Source organism: Ursus americanus, chromosome 34, assembly GCF_024610735.1.
Source record: "Ursus americanus isolate L20-20 chromosome 34, mUrsAme1.1.p, whole genome shotgun sequence".
In the NCBI taxonomy this organism is placed as follows: domain Eukaryota; kingdom Metazoa; phylum Chordata; class Mammalia; order Carnivora; family Ursidae; genus Ursus; species Ursus americanus.
This window is the reverse complement of record NC_142160.1, coordinates 14190310-14216478: the sequence shown is the minus strand read 5'-3', so window position 1 is coordinate 14216478 and position 26169 is coordinate 14190310. Positions and strand designations below refer to the sequence as shown.

The following is a 26169-nucleotide window of genomic DNA, read 5'->3' as shown; positions in this document are numbered from 1 at the left end:
TTGGGTGGGAAAGAGGGGACAGAGCCATCAGATAAAGGACCACAAGTATACATGTAGGTTATTGTCCAAGTATTTTCTTCTACGTAATGGCTTACTAATGCTTATTGTCGTTATATAGAACTATTTATATACCACCCCCCCCCAAAAGGATGCGTCTGAAGTTCTAAAGGAATCATTTCAGGGTCACAGCAAAATACAGGAGGCTCACCTGGCTGGAATTTCAATGATTTAAGAAAGGAACTCTTTCCAAAAGTGTGTGCGAGCCACACGGGGTACTGCAGACCCCAGAAATGCCACCTGTGAGAAGCAGTTACCACTCCCGAAGCCTGAAGATGCAAGAGGGGGAAGGGCGGTTATGAGAGCCTGGGAATAATGGAGTGGTAGACGCTGACACCCCACAGCGAGGGACCCTCTGAAGGGCCTGTGGTCATAGGAGGAAGACACAGGCCTACTGGTGTGTCACTCAGGCATAAAAGAAGCAAGGACAAGAAGGGGAAGCATAAGCATCCTGGCTTTTCTCTCCTACACTTCCTGCTCCCAGCTGTGTTCCCTGCCCCCCACCTTTCCTATTGGTTGAATTAAATCAGAAGCCAGAGAACAGAACAGCTAGGTCTTGAGGCCAAGAGATGAAATGGATCTGGGGTAGAAAACAGAATGTCCAGTAATATCAACATGCACACGAACATTTAAATAAACATCTACTGACAATTGTATGGCTATTGGGAGGGATGTAAGTAAGTTAAAGTGTCCCAGGTATTTGGATTAGCCAAGAAAAAGAATAAAAGCACCAATCAATTAATTATACTTTGGGAAGTGACAAAGTAAAAACCTATTATTTCTCAAAAACACCATGAAAATAACAGTAAAGACACTATATAATTCCCAACCTGATAGAATAAAGAATTAATTTTTAAATTAATTAAAATAAATGTAAAGTTAAAATTTAGGGATGCCTGGGTGGCTCAGTTGGTTTAGCGTTTAAGCATCTGCCAGGCTTCCCGCTCGCCTGCTTCTCCCTGTTCCTCGGCCGCTCTGCCTGCCTGTGCTCTGTCTCTGCCTCTCTCTCAAATAAATAAAATAAAAATCTTTAAAGAAAAGAACTTAAAAAAAATAAAGTTAAAATTTAGTTTAGTTTAATTTTAATACTTATATCTTAAGTTAATAATTTAAAATCCATTTTTTAAAGAGAAAAAGTCAGAAAGGAGAGATAAACATAGAGTAGATAATGATGAGGTTGTGGAACATAGGTGAGGTTCAGTGGGGTGGAGTCCAGAGCCGACAACCAAGAAAGAATTCTTGAGATGTCTTTGGTGCAAAATGGTGGTTTATTAAAGCACAGGGACAGGACCTGTGGGCAGAAAGAGCTGCTGCCCGGGGTTGTGAGGAATGGCCCATTATATACCCTCAAGTTGGGAGGGGGTTAGGGATAGCGTAGGTCTCTAAGGAATTTTGGAAGCAAGGTTTCCAGGACCTTGAGGGGGCTGGCTACTATTGGGAAAAGGTCATTTATTACCGTCTAATAAAACCTCAGTCATGAGACCCTTCAGATGTATATCGGTGGGCCATATGCTTGGGGGATGATTGCCAACACGTATCTTAGCGGGGGGCGGTTAGAGATAAAGGAAGTTTCCAAAGGAATTTTTATACATTAAAGTAGACTTACAGGATCTTGGTGGAGGGGAGGGGGTCAGGCTAGGACAGCCTTTTGCCCTTAGCGGAGTATTAACTTCTAGGCTGCTGAATTCCTGGAGGAATGTCACCTTGCCCATTTCAAGGACTTGTAAATGGGCTGTAGGTAGCAAGGAAATTTCATTGTGTCTACATACATTCCCTTCTGGAAGCTGGTTACTGATAGCTTTGTTCTTGTAAACTGCTAAGACATTTGTAAACTGAAGGAGACTCAAGTCTTGCAAAATTGTGGTATCTATAGGTTAACTGTTTCTTTGTCCTTTAGGGCAGCCAGGAGTGCCTGAGGAATGTCACAAACATCCCATGGGGAAGGGGGAGGTTGCAGGGTGTCAGCTTCTGCTTTGTCTTCAGCTTGCCTTCCTTTCCCTCATCAGATAAGACCAAAGTATTTAGTAAGATGGCTGAATCTTTGTTTTTGTTTTTAGTAGATGGTAGAATTTTTAAACATAAATTCATCAGTACATTACGTTACATGTCAATAAAGGAAATGATCCAATTAAAAGAGAACGTCTGTAAGACTGCCTAAGTACATAAAACCCAACTAAGGGCCATTTAAAGAACCATAGGCAGCAGGGGTGCCTGAATGGTTCAGTCTGTTAAGCATCTGCCTTTGGCTCAGGTTGCGATCCCAGGGTTCTGGGATTGAGCCCCATGTTGGGCTCTCTGCTCAGTGGGGAGTCTGCTTCTCCCTCTGCCTCCACTACTGGTGCTCTTTCTCTCTCACTCTCTCTTACTTGATCAAATGAATAAATAAAATCTTTAAAAAAATAAAAATAAATAAAGACCCATATGCAACACAGATGCAGATTGGAAGTAAGAAGATGAGGGAAAATGTAGTATGCAAACCCCAAACAAAGGAAAAGCTATTGTAGGGATCACTTATCAAAGGAAACTCCAAGGCAAAAAGCACAGAGAGAGGAACAGGGAGAGCTTATACTGTTAAAAAAAATAGTTCAATTCCCTAGGAAGACATAGTGATGCAAAGTTTCTAAGCACACAAAAATAACACCATAATAACATAAGCTGCTGTGATTTGGGGGATGTTTATAACCAGCCAAAAGAGATACTAAGAAATGCATTTCGAAATAAATCATGAATCAGGAAAGAAATCACAACGGAAATTTGGAAGTATCTTTAATTGAGCAAAAATGAAAATGCTATATCCAAACTTCTAGGTGTTGCTAAAGACATGGAGAGAGGGAAATTTAGAGCTTTGAAGGGAAGAAAGCTGAAAACCAAATGATCTAAGTATCCTGAAGTTAGAATCTTGAGAAAAGAGAATGGAAGAAACAGTGAGGTTATGAACAGAAATTAATCAAACAAACGTACAGTAAAGATCAACAGAGCCAAAAGTTCTTTGAAATACTAGTAATACGGACAGTCTCCTGATGAGACAACAATGGGAGCCTTTGACAGACTCTCGAAGAAGAAAATTATCACAGAAGAAAGGGTTGAGGTAAAGGGTTGAGAGGGGGCAGAGGGAGAGGGAGAGAAAGTCTTAAGCAGACTCCGTGCAGAGCCACATGGGGCTCGATCTCACAACCCTGACCTCATGACCTGAGCCCAAACCAAGAGTCTGATGCTTAACCCACTGTGCCACCCAGGCATCCCCGAAGCCTTGGCCAAAGAAAGTTTCAAATAAACGGGTAAAGTAAAATAGGAATTGATTGAATAGGGTAACAATTGTATAATTACGATTCCACTGGGACGGTGGAACAAAAATTTACCACAGACATAAAGCGTGTAGAACAGGAATAGGAATCAAGAGATAAAAGGTGCAGAGTCCTTAAATTTTGTGTGAGCTGGTGATTAAATTTACACATGCTTATGAATGTGTTAGGAATTTTAGTTTAACCAATAAAAATAGAAAGCATTTCTTCCAACAAGAAAAAAGGCAAAATTTTTTTGTTGTCATGCACTGTATGAGTCCACGTGAAACAAAGATGCAGGCTCTTGAGTGGAAACCCCGTTAAATGACCATGTGACACGTAGCTCAGGTACCCCACAGGCATCTGACATGCACAGCCTGGGCTGGAAAATGAGTTCGGATTGTAGTTACAGATCTGGGTATGTCCGCGCAACTTTAAAATGTGGGAACAGGTCCAAGCAAGCAAATGCAAACGAAGTTTGCTATTGCCCCAACAAAATGATTATTAAAAAAATTAACAGTTTTCACACACATCGTCATCTATCGCATTTTACTTTTGCAATTGAATAAATATCTGCTTATACTGCAAATGAAACTGGAAGATTTTTCAAGAGGTCGAGCGCCTGAGAAGTCTCTATTCCATGGTACAGATGAGAAGCTTTCCTTTATTTGAACACGAATATTTCGATATTAACAATAAACCAGAACAATATGCAGAGTCATGATCAATGATGTCAAGTCCTTTCTGACAACGCACTTTCATTGATTTGTGTATTTGGTTGCCGGGGCTGCTCTAACGAATTGCCGCAAACCTGGTAGTTTAAAGCAGCGCATGTTTATTCTCTCCAATTGTCAAGTTCAGAATCAGTGTCACTGGCGGATGTCAAAGGGCCTGTTCCTCCCAGAGGCTCCAGGGGATGAGCCTCCTTGCATGTTCCAGCTTCTAGAGACGTGTTGCTTGTGTGTTCCTTGGCTTCTGGCCCCTTCTTCCATCACCAAAGCTGGCGGCTTCAGGGATCACATTGCCTTCTGTTTGTGTGGTCAGGTCTCCTTTGCTCTTCCATTCAAGGGACATTTGTGATGGCATTTAGTGCCCGCCCTGATAATCCAGGATAATTTCTCATCTCAAGACCCTAATCCCATCTGCAAACTCCCCTTTGTTATATAAGGTCAAATTCACAGATTCCAAGGAAGCACTATGCACCCTGGGAAAATCATATAAACGATAACCAAGGGAATCGTGTGATCCTGCTTAATTTTAGGATGCCAGGAATGACACTGGAATTGAAATTCACTTATTTAGCTTTCCAAATGCTGAGACCAAGGTCAAAGGTAAATTGCAGATTTTGGCCAAATCTTGAGGCTGAAGTACACTTTCTTAGTACCCCTACATAGCACACAGCTTTTATTACTTACTTTTAAAAAATTAAATTACAACGTATTTCAAAAGTTTGCCAGGCCCTTCCTCATTTGTTTATTTATTTATATATGGATTTGCTAATCCACAAACTACCTAACCATTTGGTATTTTTTAATTTTATAAACAACATATTAAAGATACTTGTTCATAACTTACATGTATTTGGTTGTTTCCTTAAAATGAATTTCTAGAAGTAGAATAACTAGATCAAGGGTTTGAACACTTTTAATATTTTAATACAATGCATAAGTGCTATTGAGCTCCGACAAAACTGTAGGAAAAGGGCCATTTCTCTGGACTGTTACAGGTACTGTGACTGGCATAAAAAAAATGCCCTTCTTTTCATATAAATGCCAACCTATTGCTGTGTATTTCACACTTCCTATTCTGTTTATTGGGGGTATATCTGGGTAGGAGCACTCTCTGAGAAACTTTCTTTACCTACAACCACGATTTGACTCACCTGCCAGATTCACTTGCATCTCTGGATTGCCTTTCAAATTATTGTGACTATGTATGATTGGCTTGCATCAAGTTCACAATCAGGGGGAAAAAAAGAATATATGGCATTAGAAGTCAGGATATTGGTGATACCCTAATGTAGGGTGAAGAAAAAGGGGACAAGGGTGGAGAGGAGGTACAGAGTGGTCTTTGGGTGCTGATATTGTTCTATTCTCTGAACCGAGTGGTGGTGATTTTTTGTTCCTTTTATGACTATTTATGGAGATGTATACTTCTGAATTTTGCAGTTTTTTCTATATGGCGTATTTGACTTGAAAATGATTTTCAAAAACGTTTCAAAAGTAAGAAGCAAAAACACAGCATTGACGCTGACGTGTTCACTCAGTTTAGGACACAGCCTGCTCTGCTTACTTATCATCAGATCTCTGCTCGGAAACCTGATCAGTCACATGAAGCTAGTATTTCAATTATATGATTGGATTAAATGTTATTTAAATTGTACATTTATCAGGAGGAAAAGGAGGGTTGTATCTGTGAAAACTATGCATAAAATTGAGTGCCAGGCAAGCACCCAACCTTGTCCAGTGGTTAAACACATTACTATATGATCTGTGCATAAGACAACTGTAAAACAATATGCGAAATGTCATAAAAATCTCCACGTCGTCTACATTCAGATTGCCTCAAAAATGCCATTAGTGTCCTGAATTTCTCTCCCCACCCTGAGGAAACAAGCACACTGTGAATGCTGTGTACAGTTATGTCAAACTCTGGCAGCTGACCCAGTGCTAAGAAATGTCTTTGGCCTGTAAAGTTTAGCGAAGACCTATTTCAATTAAAATCATGATCTTATGGAGGCTTTAGTCTGCTGCTTGTTTTAGTGACTTTCCTAACTGATCAGTGTCCTGACCGTATCAGATAAGAGGGGTATCCACCCTACTGTTAGTAACACAGAATGAAGAGAACACATGATAGGGTATGTGAAGGGCAGGAGAAATCAGGAGCGAGGAGATAATGCTAATTGGAGAAGAATGGCGATGAACAGAAATCAGCCCACAAACACATATGGTCAGGTACCCAAATGCTGCTTTTCACCTCCACTGATAACACCAGCATGCCAACCAAGGACAGATCCTCTCACCCCAGGCAAGACCCGCTTTTTCCAAATTATTAAAGCCCAAATAGGCCTCAGAACAATGCAGTGTCTGCAGAAATTGCGGTGGTCAAAAGCAAAGGGATACATCCATTTCTGGGTTAACCAACCAGCAGACTCACCCAGCCGTGCTTTACGCAACACTGTAGAGACGGGGAAGAGGACGTCACTGAGCAAAAGAAATTGAGCTCCGACAAATTGATCCTGGAGTTTGAGATCAGGAAATGTAAAAGGAAGCTGTTTTTATTTCACCATATAATTATGCTTGTTTAACAAATTTGAGTGGTTTCTATTTCAATTACTCATGTGGGTGGGAGAAGGTTAGGCTCCAATATCTTTTCAGCGACTGAGCCTACATTGGGCTCTGGAGAGAGATTTCTTATAAAATGAGACAGCAGTTTCAGCAACGGTTGAAGTCACGGTTTGCATGTGCCTTGGTATCAAGGGCTGGAAGGAGTTAGATTCAAGAGAAGAATCCACTGTGCTTCTCTTTCTCTCCCACCCCTCTGCCGCATTTGTGGGTGTGCATGTGTAATTTAGCTTGTCCATAAGGAGGACAGGAAGATCGAACATCTTTTGTCTATCACTCTCAAATTCAAGTCCCGTACATAAAACAATACAATAAAAATACCCAACCCTGGGTTCAGTCTTGATGTGGATCTCTTTTGCCCCTGCGCTTTCACCAAAGCTACGTGGGGTGGGCGAGGGAGGGAAGTGATCAGGTAAAGCCTGACCATCCCCAGGAACACCATGGAATATCCATCCGTGCCACCTTTCCCAGGAGCACACTATTCCACAAGACAAGCTCTAGAGACGGGATGACGCTGACTTCAAAAATAGAGATCTCAGGTCCCTTAGTTTCTGGGCAGAAAAAAAACAAAAACCAAAAAACCCCCCAAAACTCTGCCCTTCAAGGAAGATTAAGATTGCAGAGTTCCTGATTGTCTCATCACCGTGCTTTACCCTTAAAAAGCTACTTGGTAAATATTTGTTGAAATTAAATGGGCAGGTATGGTAACCTGTTTCCCAAGCTGTTCCTTTTACCCACCTTCGGGAATGTCTGGTGGAAAGGGAAATATTCTTAGCTATTCGTTATTCAGTGCAATAGCGTCAAGGTTGAGCATGCAAGCAGTAAGGCAACGCACCAAGCGTGTCGCGAGGCTGTTGCTTTCACCGTCTGGACATCAAACGAACCAGTGTTTGGATCCATGGACAGCTGAGAAGCTGCAAGAGGCCGACAGCAGCAAAGCCCAGCTGTCTGGGCACGGCCGGAGAGCCACTCTGCAAGTTATATAACAGCTGTTGTGTAATCGTGCATTTAACTCAAAACACATTTTTAGAAAACAAAACAATTAGATTTTCCAAAAAGAAAGAAATTGAAAGCAAGCGAAAGAGGGAGGAACGGAGAAAGAGAAAAGAATGTTGAGACAACACAAAAGTTTCTATCTGGCCTTCAAGCAGGAGGTGCAGGGGAGGCACAGTCCTTAGAGATGGTTGTCTTGGAAATTGGGGGCTGGCCCATGAGCCAGATCTGGCCTGCCTCCTGTTTCTGTAAATAAAATTTTATTGGAAAGCACCTATAGCCATTAACGTATCCACTGTCTCTGGTTTCTTTCATGTAGAGTTGAGTAAGTTAGGACAGAAACCATCTGGCCTAGAAAGCAGAAAATATTTTCTATCTCTTTAACAGGAAAAGTTTGCCGACCCTACTCTTAGATGAATGAAAGGGCTAATAACCATAAGTGTCCCTGAGGGCGACTATTCACCTAGGGAATCCACCTGGGAAATGAAATTCTGGTTTTGCACTTGTTAGATCTGTGATTGTAAGCAAGCTACTTGCTTTCTCTCTATCTGTAAAATGGGGAACCAAGTAAGAAGGGAAAGAGAAAGTAAGACTCCTGTGCCTGACTTGGAGCAACTATTCAATAAACCTTCCTTTCCCTCCCTAAATCCCATATTGGGGGGAGCTGGCAATTTTCCCTTGGGGGGGGGTTGTGATTCTTAACTCTTCGAAATCAGAATTAAAAGTATCCACAGTTTTCTATTGTGCTCCTATTATAACTTTTGCTTCGGCTTCAGTACAATAAAGTTTTGTGTTTAACATGGGAGGACTACAGTTAAACATTCTTTTTTAACGTTCCCGGCTTGAAACACTCATTTTTAAGGAACCGAATTACTCAGCGTCCTGTTTAAATCTTCTTTTTGCACAATTGCCAGTATCAATCATTGATAAACAGAGCCAACATCCGAAACCCGAGGTTAGTTTCATTTTAGATGGTTTTAACAGACAATATTGCCATCTTGCTGTTGTGGTAACTGTGTGACAGTTGACTCGTGAGAGCCGTAAAAATCCTGCTGACCTTTCTATTCCCCTTTGTAACATAAGGATCATTTAGAGCTTGTGAAATCACAGTAGGTCTGCTTACCCACTGAAAATACACTGGATTGGTTGGATCTTGTAATGCTGACTTGGGGTCGGGTCTATCCAGAGCGACTCTCTTCCCACTCTGCTCTTCTGGGACCTGGGCTGATTCGCTGACAGCATTGTCCCGAAGACACCTGACCAGGGACCTCTCTCCTCACCAGCGGCTACTGAGAACAAGTCCCCTTTGAGACTCAAATTCTCTGAGTCCAAGTCTGTCGGAGGACAGAAAGTTTCACAGTAGCATAAAAAGCATAAAAAGCCAAAAACTCATAACTGGCCTTAGTGACCAGAGCAGCTGCCCTGCATATTCTTATCACAGGTTTCGGCTTTGAAAATTAATTTGCCTGCAAATAGTGCCCTGTCTCCAGCTGCAGTTTCAAAGCTGGAGAGCTGGTTTCTTATGGGTTTAAGTTTAGAGTCAAGGGCTCCCTGCCCTAGGTGTTACAAATAAGTAGTGTCGTTTTCTTTTTCCTCAGAGTTTGTTCGTCCAATCATAGTGCAGTATGCAAATAGACCTTAGCCTGTGCAGATAAAAAGGAACAAATAAAGCCAAGGGCTCTATCAGGACCAAATCCGCTGAGCCTGTGACCCGTGTTCCAGGAGCTGAACCAGAAATGTCGTCCTCGGGCATGCCAGACGTACCTGCCCCACTCGCCAATTTGACATATAAATATACGAAGGTTAGTACAATTTATATTTGCTGCTTTGCCTCAGGTTTATAAAAACGACACGTGTGGAAAGCGTAAAAGGTCAATGTGAGTTAACTTTTGCAAAGAGCCCTTTGCACATACAAAAATAAAAGGCTTGCAAAATGCAGGTTTGGGCTTAGTGACTTGTTCAGATAATGATTTCTGAATCGTATCAGGCAACGTTTCATAAATTTATTTCTTAGAATATGTCTAAGTGAAAGGCATTCTCTTCTGGTGAAAGGTTCTTGCCCCAGGGTTCCATAGACTTTTACTAAGCAGTTCTGTTACCTTCAGCATTGCTCAGCATGTCTGGTAAGAGAGGCGAATACTTAACTAGAAAAACTTACTGGAAAGAACCAAACAAATAGGAAATGATTTTTTTTTTTTTTTAAGGAGAAACCGCAGGCTGAAGTAACGGGGTTTTTCTGTATGTTTAATGAGTGTCAAAATCGAAGGACCTACCTCTGATAATTTGATGAAAGCTCCTGTTTCAAAAACGCCAAATGGACTTGCATTATTTAGCATATTTGGGGCAAAGAAAGCATTCTTATTTCTTTCTTCAGCCAAGTGTGTTGCCACTGGAGCAGATGCGTAATTGTTAACTGATAAATATTTAGAGAGACAAGAAGAGGAGCAGATCAGACTTAAAAACCCACAAGCTAGGAGAACAAGGAAATAGATCCAGTTTGAGCTGTGCAAAAGTATCTCGAAACTTTGTTTCATTGTTATATGCCTGCTTTCCTGTCAGAGTCTAGAACTCCCAAACAGATAAAACAAGCAAACAAACCAATCTGAACAAAATCACTTAAATTGGCTTTATGGTAGATTGCAGAAAGCAAGGTCGGAATAGAATCCTTCCCACTCAGGGAGAGTCATTTTCCTTCCGAATTAGCCAGTGAAAAATCAAGAGCAATATTATTTCATGATAAAGTAAAAGCCCCGCTACTGTTTATTTACTCCCTTACTTGTAACCATGGATGGTTTATAATTTCATGAAGAAGTAAAAGCCCTGCTAGTGTTTATTTATTCCCTTTCTAAAAACCATGGATGTAACATAAGGTCTGTTACGGTTTCATTTTCATACGCACAGCAAATGAGGAAGTTGCTCAGCTGACTGGTTCTTTTCCTTAGGAAAGTGTCTGCAGAGATCAGATTGTGCCTTTAACATGATTGATCAGCAGCTATAATGCGTAGTAAGGTATTATTTTTATGAGGTTTTATTAAAAGGGAAAACATTTTTTTCATTTAATTTTATTCCAAATGAGAACATGGAAAATGTGGTGAGTCCACACCCTCCAACAATCTGCACTTGGCAGAGATGTGCCCGAAAGATGACCAGACTCCAGTCTTTCCAACTTCCTTCCTCCAAATGGGTCATTCACAAGAAATTTCAATCTAAAGCAGGCACATTTAAGAATGCATTTCGTAAATGTCAAAATCATTGGCAATGACTGAAAATTATCTCATTACTGTTACTATAGAGTCTTTTTGTTTTTTTTCTATGACACTACTTGGGAAGATATTGTGGTCGTCTGAAAGTCACATTTTTAAAAATTTGGCTTTGCAGAAGTTCGCAGTCTTCTCTGTTCGTGTATCTTGAGGAAGCTCTGAAGTGAAATATTCTTTCTACTAAATGATGCTTCATTTGGTAGCTCTAAACTGAGCATGGAAGAAACAGTAATGGACAGATGAGATGGTCCTTAAAATCTAGCATACAAACACAGATCTAGTGATCCTTTAACACAGAGAGATGGTTTTTAAGATTGGAATCCTGTTCACGTCAAAGCCGTTAGAGGAGAACACCCCTCTAAGGAAAATGATGGCCCTAAGTGTTCAAAAGAAGGCATGATTCAAAGGGCAGCCATTTGCTCTTGCGTTTAAGAACTTTCTGGGTAGAAACACCCAATGCAAGGGAGTGAATTTTGATTGCTCTTCTATCTTCTCTATAAATCTGTTCTGCTCAGATAGCATTTTATTGTCTGATTTATTGGTTACACCATTTTCACACTTGGGAGGACACCAGGTATGTATGTAATTAAATCTAAATGGGTGAGCTTTCTCAAATGCCTTTGCATTTGCTTTTTACTGTGCCCCACTGAAGAATTGTATTGGATTTGCACTTGCAAGAGGGGTTGGAAAAATGACTGTTATCCACTAAGTTTCCTGGTTGCAAACCAAGTAAGCAAGGATTTTATAGCGTCTGTGGAATTACCTTCTATGGCCAGCCCCTAAACTCTGTATTATTTTTCTCTTACTATGTTAATGTCCTTCATTATTATCACTAGAAATATATTGGTCGTTGGGGCAAGGTGGAGAGAAGAGACCAACAGGGTTGAGTAACAAAAATTTATTACAGCTATGGTAGAACTACGTGCTCTCAAATCTGAGACTGCTTTTCACCTAAACAGAAGAAGTCATTGTTGCATATCTTTTATGAATTATTCTCTAGTACAGTAGATTATGTTTTTATTGTTGTGGATAAAACAGAGATCAGGGTTAAGAAATAGTTTCTAAAATGTTACAAACATTTTTAGGATATAAAACCTCAATAACATCATTATAAATCCACATAAGCTTGGATCCCATTTCTAACCTCATTTTTCCCCTTTCCAGTTCTAAATGAATCCCACACCTGCCAGTTCACCCATTTTATTGAGCCTTTAAATGAAGAGTTTCTTCAAAACTTACGTGATCATTGGGCAAACTGCATTACCTCTCTCTGCCTCAGTTTCCTTATGTGTAAAATGGGAATAATAAAGGTGCCAATTTCCTAAAGTAGATGAAAGCATTAAATGCATTTAATGCATATAAAGCATTTGAAATAGTGCCTGGCACATGGGAAGTGATTGATAACATTGGCTACCCCGGTCCTATTTATTTTTCTGAATTCTTTCCAATTTTTCAGAATCCTCTTTTACTCAGACTTTCCAAGATCTATTTCCTCTCATGAGTGTTCTTCTCATCTTGTTCTTTTCTCCGAGTTTTCCTGCCATTCTTTCTGGCACAGTCATGCCCCACCTGACAAGGGTCTCATTGGTGCAAAGTCCTGAGAGTTTATCCAAGATTTCAGGAATCAAAAAATTTCTCTTAAAGGATTCGGTAATTTCGTCTTCCATTCTCCCTTCACGACACTGTGTTTTTTTTGTTTTGTTTTTTGTTTTTTTGTTTTTTACCTTGGTAATAATAATAAAAAGACAAATAGAAAATTCAAGAAGACAAGCTTTCTCAGACAGGATTCAAACCCCAAATGTTTAACGTAACTCCTAAATTTTACTCATTGAACAATAAGATGTTCCTACTAGAAATGATTTTCATCTGCTAATGACATTTCATGCACTGACAGACACAGGCACATACACACAGGAAATAATTATAGCTAAAATTCATGTGTTTACACTGTATCAATGACTGCTTAAGTTACTTGCAATGACTTGTTTACTTCTCAGGATAACCCAGTGAGGAGGTTCCTCTTCCTGTTTTGTAGATGAGGAGGCTGAGGACTAGAGTGGCTAAGTAACTTGCCTTAAATCATGCAGCTAGAAAGTTACAAAACTAGACTTCATATGGGGGTAGTCTGAGGTCTCACACCAAGTGGCTTATCGAAGATCAGTATCATTACACGGGGACGTGGACTTGTTGGAATCTTATTCTGTCCTCCTTTTTTCTGACTCCCATTTGTCCATTCCTGATTCCTGATTCCTGTCCATTTCTGATTCCTGATGACCATGAGGCTTTCCAGCTGCAGCTCAGTTGTTCCCAGGCCAACTTAGAAAAAGAGAACAATAAGGAAGCCTGGAAGCAAACAGACATACCGGTTTGATTGAAAAGGTGGGGTTTGGGCTGGGAGGGACTGCGAGGTACAGGATTTGGAAATAGGTGTGCCATTTCTATCGGAACTATGTTTTTTCAACTCCTACAGAGTAACTTTTGGTTGGAGTAAGACATTACTTTCCTAGATTTCTGGTATGGTTGTTTAACATATTGCGGTTAAAGATATCTTTTTGATAGGGGAGAGTGATGAATCATTGCATACTATGCACTAGGCACCATTATCACCTTTTTAGATTCTTACAGCGAACAAATTCACACCAGGTGCATTTCCCACTACCCGATTCATTTACTCCCATCTCTTGTTTTTCCTTCCACGTAGTTAACAAGTCACTGAATAACCGCTTTCTGCTTGGTCTTATGGTAGAAAGAGGCTAACAGGGTTTAGGGAGCTTCTGTTTCTGAAGGGTGAAGAAATCAAGCAAGTATGTGAATACCGAATCATAAATTATGATAAATGCTAAAGAGAGGACAACTGAAAGCTAAGAAATACGGGGAAGAGCTTTCTTTCCATGAGCTTTAAGGGAAGATCTCTTTAAGAAAGGGACATTTTAGGGGGCACCTGAGGGATGCAGAGCACGAAGTGACCTGGAGGGGGCGCGCGGGGTGGGGGACAAAGATCTGAAGATAATGGCATGTGCACATGCAAAGCTGTTTGCAGGCAAAAGCCGGCCGTGTTCACGACTACCGAAAGGGCCACCATGGCTGTCGTAAAGTCGCCATGGTTGTCGTAAAGTGAGGGAGGCAAAGAACAGACCCGGTGAGGCTGGAGCTAGAGGCCTTGGCCGGACTGCCTGGGGATGTGGTGGGAGGGAAACCAACACTGAGGGGGCCTTCAAGCAGGACAGGGCTTCCTTCCGCCCAAGACCGAGCCGATTGTGCTGAGGTACTACTTTCATTTGTGCACTGTTTTTAACTCCGTTCTGACTGAAGCAGTATTTTGTTTGCGGTCGGCTTGGAAGCAGACGAACAAATACCCGGATGGTCGGCAGGTACAGAGGCTTAAGATAAACCCGGCTTCGAGTTCCAGCCCTTCCACTTATTTGATACTATGACCTTGGCCAGGCTTCTAATCTCCTTGAGTGTCAGTTCCCCTGTCTGTAAATTGGGAATAATAACTACCTTGGAAAGTGGCCCTGAGAATTAAGCGAAGTAATTTGTGGAAACTGCCCAGTGCTTATTAGGCGCTTGGGGCCCCGGGTCCTGTTAACCCTCTCCTGCCCAGGATGACTCCCACAGTTCTCAAATTATTCCACTCCCAATGTTCGCGGCAACGCCTGCCGTAGTTTAAAACTCTCTCATCTATGGAGCTCATCTGAGGCTCATAATGAGCCACTGGAAGGGAGTTCGAACATGTTAGTAGTGTCCCGTTTTAAAGCTGAGGAACCTGAGTTCAGAGATCTTAGGTGATTCGCTCCAGGTCACACAGCCCTTAGGAGGCGCATACTAAAGACGGTGGTAGTACTCAAATCCTACTGGGTTGTCAGTAACAAGTGATTTCATACCTATAGCTTCATTTGTATCATTCATCCCTTGCTCTGACTGAGAGAGTGGAAATTGGGATGATGAGAGAAGACGTATGATGTGGGCACGAGATCCCCAGACAGGTGGTCCTGCCAGAGAGGAGATACTCTAGGGTAGCAGTTTTCTCATTTGAATATGCACAGGAATCAGGGAGGGTTCTTGTTGAAATGCAAATTCTGATTCTTTTGGCCTGAGGTGAGGTATGAGAGTCTGCATGTCTAACAGGCTTCCAGATTTTGCTGATGCCACTCCAAGGGTGGTCTGCTGACCAGCAGCAATGGTCTAAGAGTTCAGGGTCAACCTCATATGTTTACCTGCAAAGACCACCATCTAGTTCCTTAGGGAACTGACTTTTCTTTCTCTCAGAAAGCCACTCACACCCAGCCAGGTCAGAATCACTTATCTTCCCCTTCAGAGAGTGCCTGAGTCCAACAGGAACCAGATGGTGGCCACAAACCCATGGTGGGACCAACCACTGATTTTGCTCCTGGGAGGTAATCCTTCACTGCAAATGCAGTGTTTTTAGCTCATCTCCGAGGACTGCTGTCTTGGCCAATCGTTTTGTTCTCTGGCACCTGCCTGCTTCAAGGAATCTAATCAATAGCAATCCTAAAGTAAACAACACAGGCTCTAAGGGATCGTATTGGCCCCGTTTCAGAAGGGGTCTCATTGCTGCAAGTGTTCACAAGACTTCTTTAAATTGGACTTCACCTACTGAATTTGTCATTAACTGCTTACCAGAATGAGAGGGCTGGGTGAGAAAGCGCTTAAGGATTATGGGGAACAGCTCCATTGAAGAGGAACCCAAAGTTAAAGTTCTGCCTCTGAAATGGCATGGGTAATCTGTGGAATGATGTAATACAGATCTGCATGAAAGAAACCTCATGGGAATACAAGCATTGATAAAATGGTGATATACTTGTCTCTAGGTAGCAATTACCTGGCTTGGCGTGGTGGTGGTGGTAGCAACGGTTTGGCTTTTCCTGGTGCTAGTATAATTGTGGCCAACTACTTTATACAGTTACCAGGTTTAAATAGCAACGTAGAGCCATGTTTAAAAGAACAGGAGCAATAGTGGCTTCATAATTAAAACCACTACTAATAGACAAATCAGAGAAGTAGATATTGGTGTGAACGCAGGTTCCAGAACACCGTTATATTTTGAATACATGTGTGTATCAAAATCTCCCAAAAACATTGTTTGCAAGGGATGTCAAGTGGTTTTAATATTTGATTTTTCTGATTATATATCATCATATCTCTACCTGATGACTTTATTGTAATGTTGAAAGTGTTCATGGAAATTTGTTTCCTACGAATCTGGACAAATATCACAGATCGCAAAACTTTGCCTGAGCAACTAGCCACCCCCCCACCCAGGTCCCATCATGTGACTATTTCCACTGCTTTTCTGGTACTTAATAAGAAATTGAAAGAATACAAACAACAAATAACTGAATTATGCTCTCTTTGGGCACTTTCTTTAGAAGGAAGAAGGCTTACATGCAAGCAATTGAATCTTGATATGGTGGAATATAAAAAATGTACAGAACTTTCTGGTGAATCTCCATTTTACCTCTGTTATACAGGGTATGCATGACGTACAGAGATCCTTGACAAGTTTTTTTGTCATCTGTGGGATATAGTGAAGATGTGGCTCAAAACAGACATGCTTTAACATCTTTTCTTTTCCCGAGTTGAAAAAGCTGAGGGGTTTTCCAAACAACAAGAGAATAAGAGTATACATTCATGTTACTGAAGTCAGACTATAATATAAAACAGAAATGAAAGGAAAATTTTATTTCCCCTACTTTTGTTTTGGTCACTCTCGTGTTGTTTTCATTCCTTTGACTCGAGTTAAATATTTTCCTCCCATCTGTTATTTCCTCCTTAATTTCCTTTCAGATTTTTTTTTAATTTCAGTCTCAACATTTTGCTTTACTGCCTCAGGGTTTGGGATGAAAGTAGTTGCCAGAGATCTAGCTTTGATTCTTTTAAATGTTTAACACCTCTACCTGACTTTTGTTCGGCCTCTCATTCTTCATCCTCTGTCTTCTTATTTAACCCCCCAAAGTCTTTGGTACTGTTTGAAGTGCCTAATGCTGAGAAAAGGTTTACACATTTACAGCACACATCCCTGCTTGTCCATTTACAACAACACCCATCACTGCACATGCTGTGACCCAGGCTCTCAGGTTTGAAACTTCACACAGGAGACATAATATGGGGAATTCCATCACCTTCCTCACCCTTGGTGTATCTTAAAAGAAATCCTGCGTGCACTGACAATGTGATCTGTTAAAAATCTCTCTGCCACCAAGAAGGCACTGGCTTCCCCTATAGCATCTAGAGCCACTGGCCCTGTTGCAGCCCTGAAGAGATGTGAATTTAGGGCACCCTGAATAGCTACTGGAGGGAGTCAGGGGCTCTCTCCCCTTTAAGCCAACAGGTTCCAAAATTTTATACCAACAGGCAAAGCTAATAGGTTTTATTTTGCCTATTAGTTAATTTCAGCTTGATCCAAGTCAGAAATATTTTGAGGAAAGGGCTTATTTATTTAGAATTGTGGCTTTATACCAATCGCATAAAGACATAATCATTTTTATTCTGGAAAGGTTTTTTTCCCCCCAAATTATGACTTATTCTTGGACATTAAACTGCATTCAGGAAATGGCCCCCCCTTTTTTTTTTTTTTTTTTTTAAAGATTTTATTTATTTATTTGACAGAGAGACAGCCAGCGAGAGAGAGAACACAAGCAGGGGGAGTGGGAGAGGAAGAAGCAGGCTCACAGCAGAGGAGCCTGATGTGGGGCTCGATCCCACAACGCCGGGATCACGCCCTGAGCCGAAGGCAGACGCCTAACCGCTGTGCCACCCAGGCGCCCCCCCCTTTTTTTTTTTTAATCAAAGGTCATGATGCATCCCTTAAAGGCTGGCATATCTAAAATGTAAAGGGTAAAAATCAATTTTTAAGTTTCCTCAACACTCCCATTGACTGTTTCCCCCAACAAGACGCACGTGACATCTAAGAGCATGCATGGGAGTCTGTAATTCCCAATCAGTATTACGAACTTTAAGCTGAGGTCTAGTGTACATATGTTATTCAAAAGTATCCTGAGTCTGAAACTCGTAAGTAGAACGTGGTTCATATAGTAGTTAAATGGGATCCAAGATTTATTTTTTTTTATTTTTTTACTTTTATGGGATAATCCCTTTCCCCCTAAACTTGCTAAAGTCACACAGCAAATAGAAAATGAGGTTGTCGCAATGATAGATCATTTCAACAGGCCTAAAATAGGTTTCATAATGATTATACCAAACATCCATTAGCCTACACTTCTCCACATAACCATTTTATATAACGGGAAGGATGATTACTCACAAACATTTGGTCACACAGTGAGCTGAAAGGCAAATGTCAAATGTAAGGCCCACAAAATTAAAACAGAAAAATAGAGGAAGAAAAGGAAGGTGCAATATTTGACCCTTATAACCAGCTTGGTCATTTCACTAAGCTGGTTCTGTTTTTATGCCGAAAGTCTTCTGTTCAGGGGAGAACGCATACATTTCGTAGTTGTAGACTACTGCTCTCATTCTATCTACTCTGAAGCCTTATGAACAAACACATGCCTGGAATGCGAAAGTCGTCTCCCGGCTAATCTCCCAGGATTCTGGTCGTTCTACTTCAAATCTATTTTGGGTACATTCACATCAACATTCCTTAAACATCCTTTTGACCCTGTCACACCTTTACAACGTCCAGAATAGGTCCAGCCATCCCCCTCTGCGGATCAAGGTTCACCACAAACTGCCTTTTCGTCCTCGAAACTATCTGTGACTTGTTTCCACAAACTCTCTGCTTGGGGCTCATCTCTTCCCTGTATTATATGGATCCCAAGAGTGTTCCCTTCCTTTGCTCATTTGCTCTTTCCATCAGTCCAATACTGTCCTTCAGGGATGCATTCTTCTCGCCCATTGCCTACCCTTTCGTGGGTTCCACTCCGGAATGTACTGACTAAAGCACTGCTTTGGTTTTACCCTACATACAACCTTCAATTCTTTACTATCCCATCTCGATGTGAATACAGTCCCTTCTTTGATTATAAGCCCCTTGAAGGCAGGGACTCACTCTTTCACACTTCCCCCACAGTACCTTCCAGATGTCTCAGGTATTTACACACTATTTGGCAGAACATAATAAGTAATTGAATACTAGAATATGTCAGAAAAGGGGGGGAGGAGAGGTTAAATCCAATTGGACCTACTAGTGAAATCATGAGAAGGTGACACTTGAAGCAAGACTTGAAGTGTGAATAGAAGAAAATAGTGAAACTCTAGTCTGAGGAAGAGCATAAATAAAGGTGTGGAGCAGAAAGGCTTGGTGTTGGAGACAATCGAATGAGGCCCAAGTAGAGGGTGAACTGAGGAAATGAAATAAAATGTTGGAAAAGCATAATGGGGCCACGTAGGCTTAGAACCACCTAAGTGTTTTGAGGACCGGCCAAAATGTGAATTGGGTTGGCTGAGGAAGATTATGATAATGGGGGGGGTTAAATTTCAATAAGCGGGGGGCGGGGGGGGGGTAGGGAGAACAGGGAGTTTTTGCTTTTTGGATTTTTTTTTTTTTTTTGGTGATAGTACAGAACAGCATGATACCAAAGGATGACTAGGGATTGTATGTGTCATTAACAGGAGAGGGTAAGTGTGTGTGTGTGTGTGTGTGTGTGTGTGTGTGTGTGTGTGTGTGTGAGAGAGAGAGAGAGAGAGAATGTAGTCTGGGCTAACGAGCAGCGCAAAGCTAGGGATGACAGTGAGCTGCATTTGGAACATGTTGACTAAGCTGTTTCCCAGCCAAGCTTTGGGAAGAAAAGCACAAAACAGGAAGGGCAGAGATGTATAAAGGAAAGCACTTGCCTCAAGCCTAGTTACAGGATTCTGCAAAATGTGTTCATGAGAGCTGGAATGCTGATTCACAGACGTTGAGCAAATCGGTATCTTAATCTGAATTCATCTTTCTTCAAGTTGAACTCAGATGCCAACACATTTTTCTTGAAGGACAGTGGGAACTGTGTGGCTTTCATCTGCATCCCATTATCCTTTCCCACACCCCCACATATGGGTCCTTGGAGGTCTAGTCTCCTCACTTGAGCTGCTCCCTCATTTACTCACGCTCACGTCTTCTTCCTGTCAATTCCAGGCTGGCACTACAATTTTGTGAACTCCTCTAAATCCTTGGATGATGTTGTTCTGACGCACGGTTAACTGTATTGGTGTGAATAGCAAATATGGAGGCTCAGTCTTCCCTTTGTTTTTTTTTTTTTTTTTTTTCAGCAAAATAACAAGTATCATAGTGTGCCCATGTGCAGAATATTATAAGTCTTACCCATGTGTAGCTACTCGATTATAGGTTCCTTGATTGAATTTTAAGTTATTTATTCAAGAATTCTGAAAATCATTTGAGGGCTGGGACTGTTTCGGACACTGAGGATAAACCAGAAAACTGGACAAACATCGTCCTGACCTTGGTCAGCCAAGTTTACAGCCTAAGAGAGAGGGCAGACATTTAAAAATGACTTTTTATAAAAAAGTAACAAATTTTGTGATGGAAGCTTAGGAGAGCAAGGATATATTTTGGAGAACAACCATCTGTCTAAATAATGTTGTAAATCACGGAATATAGAATTAATTCTACCTAAGCATAGGGATACACGGTAATATACATTTTATGAACACGACTGAATATTAAGCTATGTTATGGACACTAGTCCATAGAATAGCTAAGTTAATATAACCTCACAGGTTAGCTTAAAGACTGCTGTTATTTCAAATATACATAATATAAATAATTAAACTAAAAATGTATAACCTTGATAGTTAATAGCTAACTAGTTTGTATTTAGTATAGCAACAAATTTAAACCTTGGTTGGAGGGCAGTGTTTCAATACCTTCTCCCTCAGGGCTGCACTCTTAATAACTTATCTTTAAATATCAAGTAAGGGAACGTGTCTGAATTAAGATATATGTAAAAAATCCAGTGCAGATGACACTGTTCATTGAAAACTACGTGTATCAGCTCCCTGTGATTCACAATTCGACAGACTAAGTCACGTTGTAATAGAAAATCTAACAGAAAGTTGTAATACATAAAGTTCAATAGCATACTTATGATAATGTTTATATTTCAAAAACGAATAAGCAAAAGGAGAATAATCAAGAAATAATGAAACGAGAGGAGGAAGAAGAAATTCTAGCTTTTGCCAGAGAAACAAAACATAACTTTACCGCAAACAATACTTCTTAATTAGGCTTTGTAAAACATTTCACTCTAGTAAAAGGTGAATGACATACCAAAGCCCTAGTAGGCTCCATAATGAAGCAGAAGTTCAGGGCAGCAAAAGGTGAAACTCCGACTTTTTAAACGACATACTAACACTTTTTGTATTTCTGTTCTTTTATACACAGAACAAAATCCCATGTTTCTAGACCCATCTGTCTCTTTAGACGCATGTCTCTTAGATATCACTAAGAAATCTAGTGCCTGATTTTATCTGAGGACAAATCAGTGATTACATAATCTTTTAAAAAGAATAAAACCCTTATGCCTGGAAAAAGTCAGTAAAAACATGTCACTAGGCAATTTTTTTGTAAGCAAACTTCTTTTAAAACCACCCTACATGCTACCTTTAAAATAGTAAGATAAAGGATCAGAAAACAGTCACTTAACGATACCCAATCACCAGCAGCCCGACATGAGGACATTCAGAATCTGAAGTGAAAAATTAAGATTAATAAAGATTAAAGCCACCAAAGCCTCTGCTCTTGCCTCCAACTCGGATAGGAGCACTTTTTTTAGATGGTTTTTCTCCAGTCTGTATTTTCCAGGGTTGACATGACCTTGTACCTCAGTGTAATTTTGAAGTATTTATTTTAATATGTGTGTGTGTGCTCACATGCGTGTGTGGACACGTGTGTAAATGTCGTGAACAGCCGAAAGTACCTCGCAGGGTGGGAGGAGGTACGTGAAGGTTTTAATGTTGACCTCGCTTAGGTATTTTATAATGCTCTCAGTTTATAAAAGAATTTCTCAAATTTGCTGCATATTTAAAGGTTTGCTTACCTCCTTTCTCTCTCTCTCTCTACAGATTTTCATAAACAATGAGTGGCATAATTCAGTGAGTGGCAAGAAATTTCCTGTCTTTAATCCTGCAACCGAGGAGAAACTCTGTGAAGTAGAAGAAGGAGATAAGGTGGGTTTCCCAGCACTTATGCTAGCTGTCTTTGTTTCCCCCCATGCTGAGCTCCCACACCCACCACAGCTGGAAGTAAACAGGTCATGACAATACCCTTTCTGGGGCCATCTGGGGCATTTTCCTTGGTACCTCAAGGGTGCCCAGTAGTCATGTGATGATGATGAACCCATGGTTCTGGATGTGGTGCTGATTTTTTTTTTTTCATGCTATTTCTCCTTGATTGTTCTTCATTTTATTTTATTTTATTTTATTTTATTTTATTTTTTTTTTTTTTTTTTTTAAAGATTTTATTTATTTATTTGACAGAGATAGAGACAGCCAGTGAGAGAGGGAACACAAGCAGGGGGAGTGGGAGAGGAAGAAGCAGGCTCCTAGCGGAGGAGCCTGATGTGGGGCTCGACCCCACAACACCGAGATCACGCCCTGAGCCGAAGGCAGACGCTTAACCGCTGTGCCACCCAGGCGCCCCTATTGTTCTTCATTTTAAATAATATTTGGGTTTATTGTATCAACAGACTACATATGATTAGTCATAGATTTATAGAGCAGAGAAATGCTTCTTCTTATAAAATTGTTCTTTTATGAAGTTGCAAAATGAACCTAAAGGAAACAAGATAGAACGTTTGGAACAATATATTGCCCATTATTTCCTTAAAAATCATTGAATGAACATTAATGGGTACCTTGAAAAATAAAAATTTAAAATCACAGAAATTGAACTGTGAATTAAAGGTATTCTGCTTTCTAACTAATCATATCAACAACAAAAACCAACTTATATCATTATTTTTTTTTTAATTTTAAATGTTAATTTAATTCTGAAGCATCCTGATGGGAAAGCTAGTATTTGTAGCTGTTTTCACAAATGATAGTAAAATAGCAGAATGGACAAGTTGAATAATTTACTTTAGGGGACATTGCTAATAAATAACAAATTTTTAAAAATCAAACAACAACAATAATAATGAAATCAGTATTCAAATGCTGTCCTTCTGACCCCAGAGTCTGTGACTGGCAGGGCTGCCTAACCTTGTGATTATTATAAAAGTAAGATAGGGCAATATGAAACAGCCTGGGGAGTGAGGAGAGTGAAAGCCTTCCGATTTTTTATCCGAGCACGTACCTTAAAATGTGAATGGGTTTCTCAGTCTTTAGTTGTCCAAATGTTATGAAACTTGAAATCTCTGTCCTATAAGGTATTACAAGGTAAATTGTTTTGCTACTTTAAAAAGACCATTGAAAGATGAAAGATAGCGACCCAAGGATGATACTATTTGTGACCCGATGTTTAGTTCCATGTTCCTACCCAGTTCCCATTCTTTGATTAGCTTTTCCCCACGTGATGAAATCACTAATTGAAGGCATTAAGCCTTGCAGATTCATTCTAAGATTACCATAGACCTGAGGGGCTCCTTTGGGTTTAGAGAAGCCCCCGGACTCAGGTGGCAGCATTATCAGAAGACCTAAGATCCGTGCCTCAAGGGACAAGAGTGCGGAGTTTAACCAGAGGGGTTGACAGCTTAGAAGTACATGCAGAATAGAATGGAGAACACATGTCACCTGCTTTCAGATTTCCCTTGCTGTGCATTCCAGCGTTCATCCGTGCATAAATTCTACGGGGGCTTCTCACTAGCCTCTGGGGAAAAAACAAAAACAAACACAAAACCCTCTTGTTTTTGGCCTTTACTCATGGCCACCCCGTCAACGTAGGAGTTTCACCTTTACTGTGCCCAGAATCACGGTCCAAATAGTGCACGCTGCTCACTGCCTCCAGGCTCCTCACTGCTCCTTGACTGCCAGGTTAATGCACAGTCCTCGGGTCCTGGTTCAAATCATTAGCTGTAGAAAGAGCACAGATATTCCACATTTTATTGACCTTCTTTGAGCTTTGGTTCCTTGCTGCGTAATGGGGAGATAGGAAAAACTTGGGGGAGGTTAAATAAGAAAAGATATCAGGGCGCCTGGGTGGCTCAGTTGGTTAGGCATCTGCCTTCGGCTCAGGTCATGATCCCAGAGTGCTGGGATTGAGCCCCACATCGGGGTCCCCGCTCAGGGAGCCTACTTCTCCCACTCCCTCTGCTTGCTGCTCCCCCTGCTTGTGCTCTCTCTCTCTCTCAAATAAATGAATAAAATCTTAAAAAAAAAAAAGATGTAAAATGTTTCAACAGTGCCAGGCACATAACAAAGCCTCAGTCATCATAGAGTTTTATGCCTCTTTAAAGCCCCCCAAATTTCCCAGGTAGAATTGCTGTCTTCTGTGCCAGTGCAGAACGTCATATTTACCTATATTATCACCCCTGCGTTATCCAGGTATTGGTTACTTTGTCTGAGACGGCACGCTTCTTGTAGGGATCAATGCTGCATTTTACTTTTATACGTTCAGTGTCTCCCATGCTACAGGTAATGGATAAATGAAATTACATAAATAATATGTAAAACTCCTCCATCAAGCTCTGAGTGTCCATATCCTCCCTTCCCCCACACACAACTCATCTTAGGAATCTAGTGCTTAATTAACTGCTGACTAAGGCTGTGTTTCTCACAATTTTGCATGCAACCATATTCCCTGGAAGGCTTGTTGAAACACAGGTAGGTGGCCCCACCCATCCCTAGAGTTTGTGTCAGTAATTCTAGGGTGGGGCCTGAGAATTTGCATTTCTGATAAATTCTCAGCAGATGCTGATGTTGCCAGTTGGGGTGGAGGTGGGGGAATATACTTGGAGAACTACTGAGTGAAGGTATTAAACCCTTAAGTTGTATCTCCCCTGTTAGCATTTCATAGGGGGCATGGACTTGAATATTAAAATAAGAAAGTTGGAGTTGGAGCCCGCACTGTGATAATCACTCTGCACCCCTGTGAAATGTTCCAAGACCAAACCTGAGCAGAGAAATACTGATGATCCCTGGCAACATGTTTTAAGAGACCCAGAAGCCTGTGTCCTTTGGGCCGTCCTAGAAAGAAGAGAAACATGCATTCTTCCTATTCAGCGGAGAAATGACTTTTTATCGGAGACTTCCGGAGATCTCCGCAACACCATGTTACAGCCCCACAGTACATCGCATGTCCTTCTAGCTGCTTGAGCGCCTCTGGCAACCCAGGGGAGGTAGGGGGAGCAATAAAGGGCAACATGAGTTCTGTCTGAGCCCTGGACAGCTGCCTACTCCCTCTCTCCAGAGGTGTGAATGCTACTCAGGAGTGAGATTGTAGAGCTGGTTGCAGTTGGCAATTAAGAAATGAACAAGTATTCTTTTTTTTTTTTTTTAAGATTTTATTTATTTATTTGACAGAGAGACAGCCAGTGAGAGAGGGAACACAGGCAGGGGGAGTGGGAGAGGAAGAAGCAGGCTCCCAGCGGAGGAGCCTGATGCTGGGCTGGATCCGAGGACCTGGGATCAGGCCCTGAGCCAAAGGCAGAAGCTTAACAACTGAGCCACCCAGGCGCCCCGGAACAAGTATTCTTGATGCTTTGGCTTCGCTGCCTTGGCGGTCTCTCCTCGCCACTGGCTTTCAGCTTTAGTTTCATCAGTACAACAAATCTGTGCCCAGAGCTCCAGGTCCTTGTCAGGATGTCTGAGGACTTTCCTTGGCATCGTTGGTGGGATTTACCTTCTTCCCAAAGTGTAGCGAGGGGGAGCTGGTGATCATACCTGAAGCGTTAGAAAAACTTGTCATTTGTTTGCTGTGGGCTTATTGGCAGTTCCTCCTGCTCAGCGCACAGCGGCATTGTCTGTGCAAGTGTGGATCAGGAACGCTCATTAGCATCCAGCAAAGCTTCAGATCAGGTCACAGTGCTAACCGAGTTGCTAGATACTTGATCACTTGAGTTCAGTTGTTTATGATAGGAACTGTTCAGGGTAAGCAACTGTTTGCTTCACATTCAGCGTTCTTGTCATCCTGCCCTCATGGAGTCATCTACTGACGTTCGTTTTTAAATAAGGATTGCTGTTCTCACAATTTTGCCAACAAGTGTGCGTGAACTTCTAACATCGCTTAGTGAAAGGCACAACTCGAGTAAATTACATAGTCACCGTAAACCTAATATTCTGGAACTGACTCTTTAGATAATGAGCCAAGAGGTT

At 41.2% G+C, this 26169-nt stretch overlaps 1 protein-coding gene across 1 annotated transcript in view; it reads left to right on the top strand.

Annotated features, from left to right (window-relative positions):
- Positions 1-9321: 9321 nt before the first annotated feature.
- The window catches only part of LOC123781490 (aldehyde dehydrogenase 1A1-like), a 56703-nt gene continuing 39855 nt past the window's right edge, over positions 9322-26169 (top strand). Inside the window, exons 1-2 of the mRNA XM_087858811.1 lie at positions 9322-9477; positions 21982-22086. Of these exons, the coding sequence (XP_087714937.1) occupies positions 9412-9477; positions 21982-22086 (171 nt within the window). The 5' untranslated portion in view covers positions 9322-9411. The remainder of the gene's footprint in view (positions 9478-21981; positions 22087-26169) is intronic.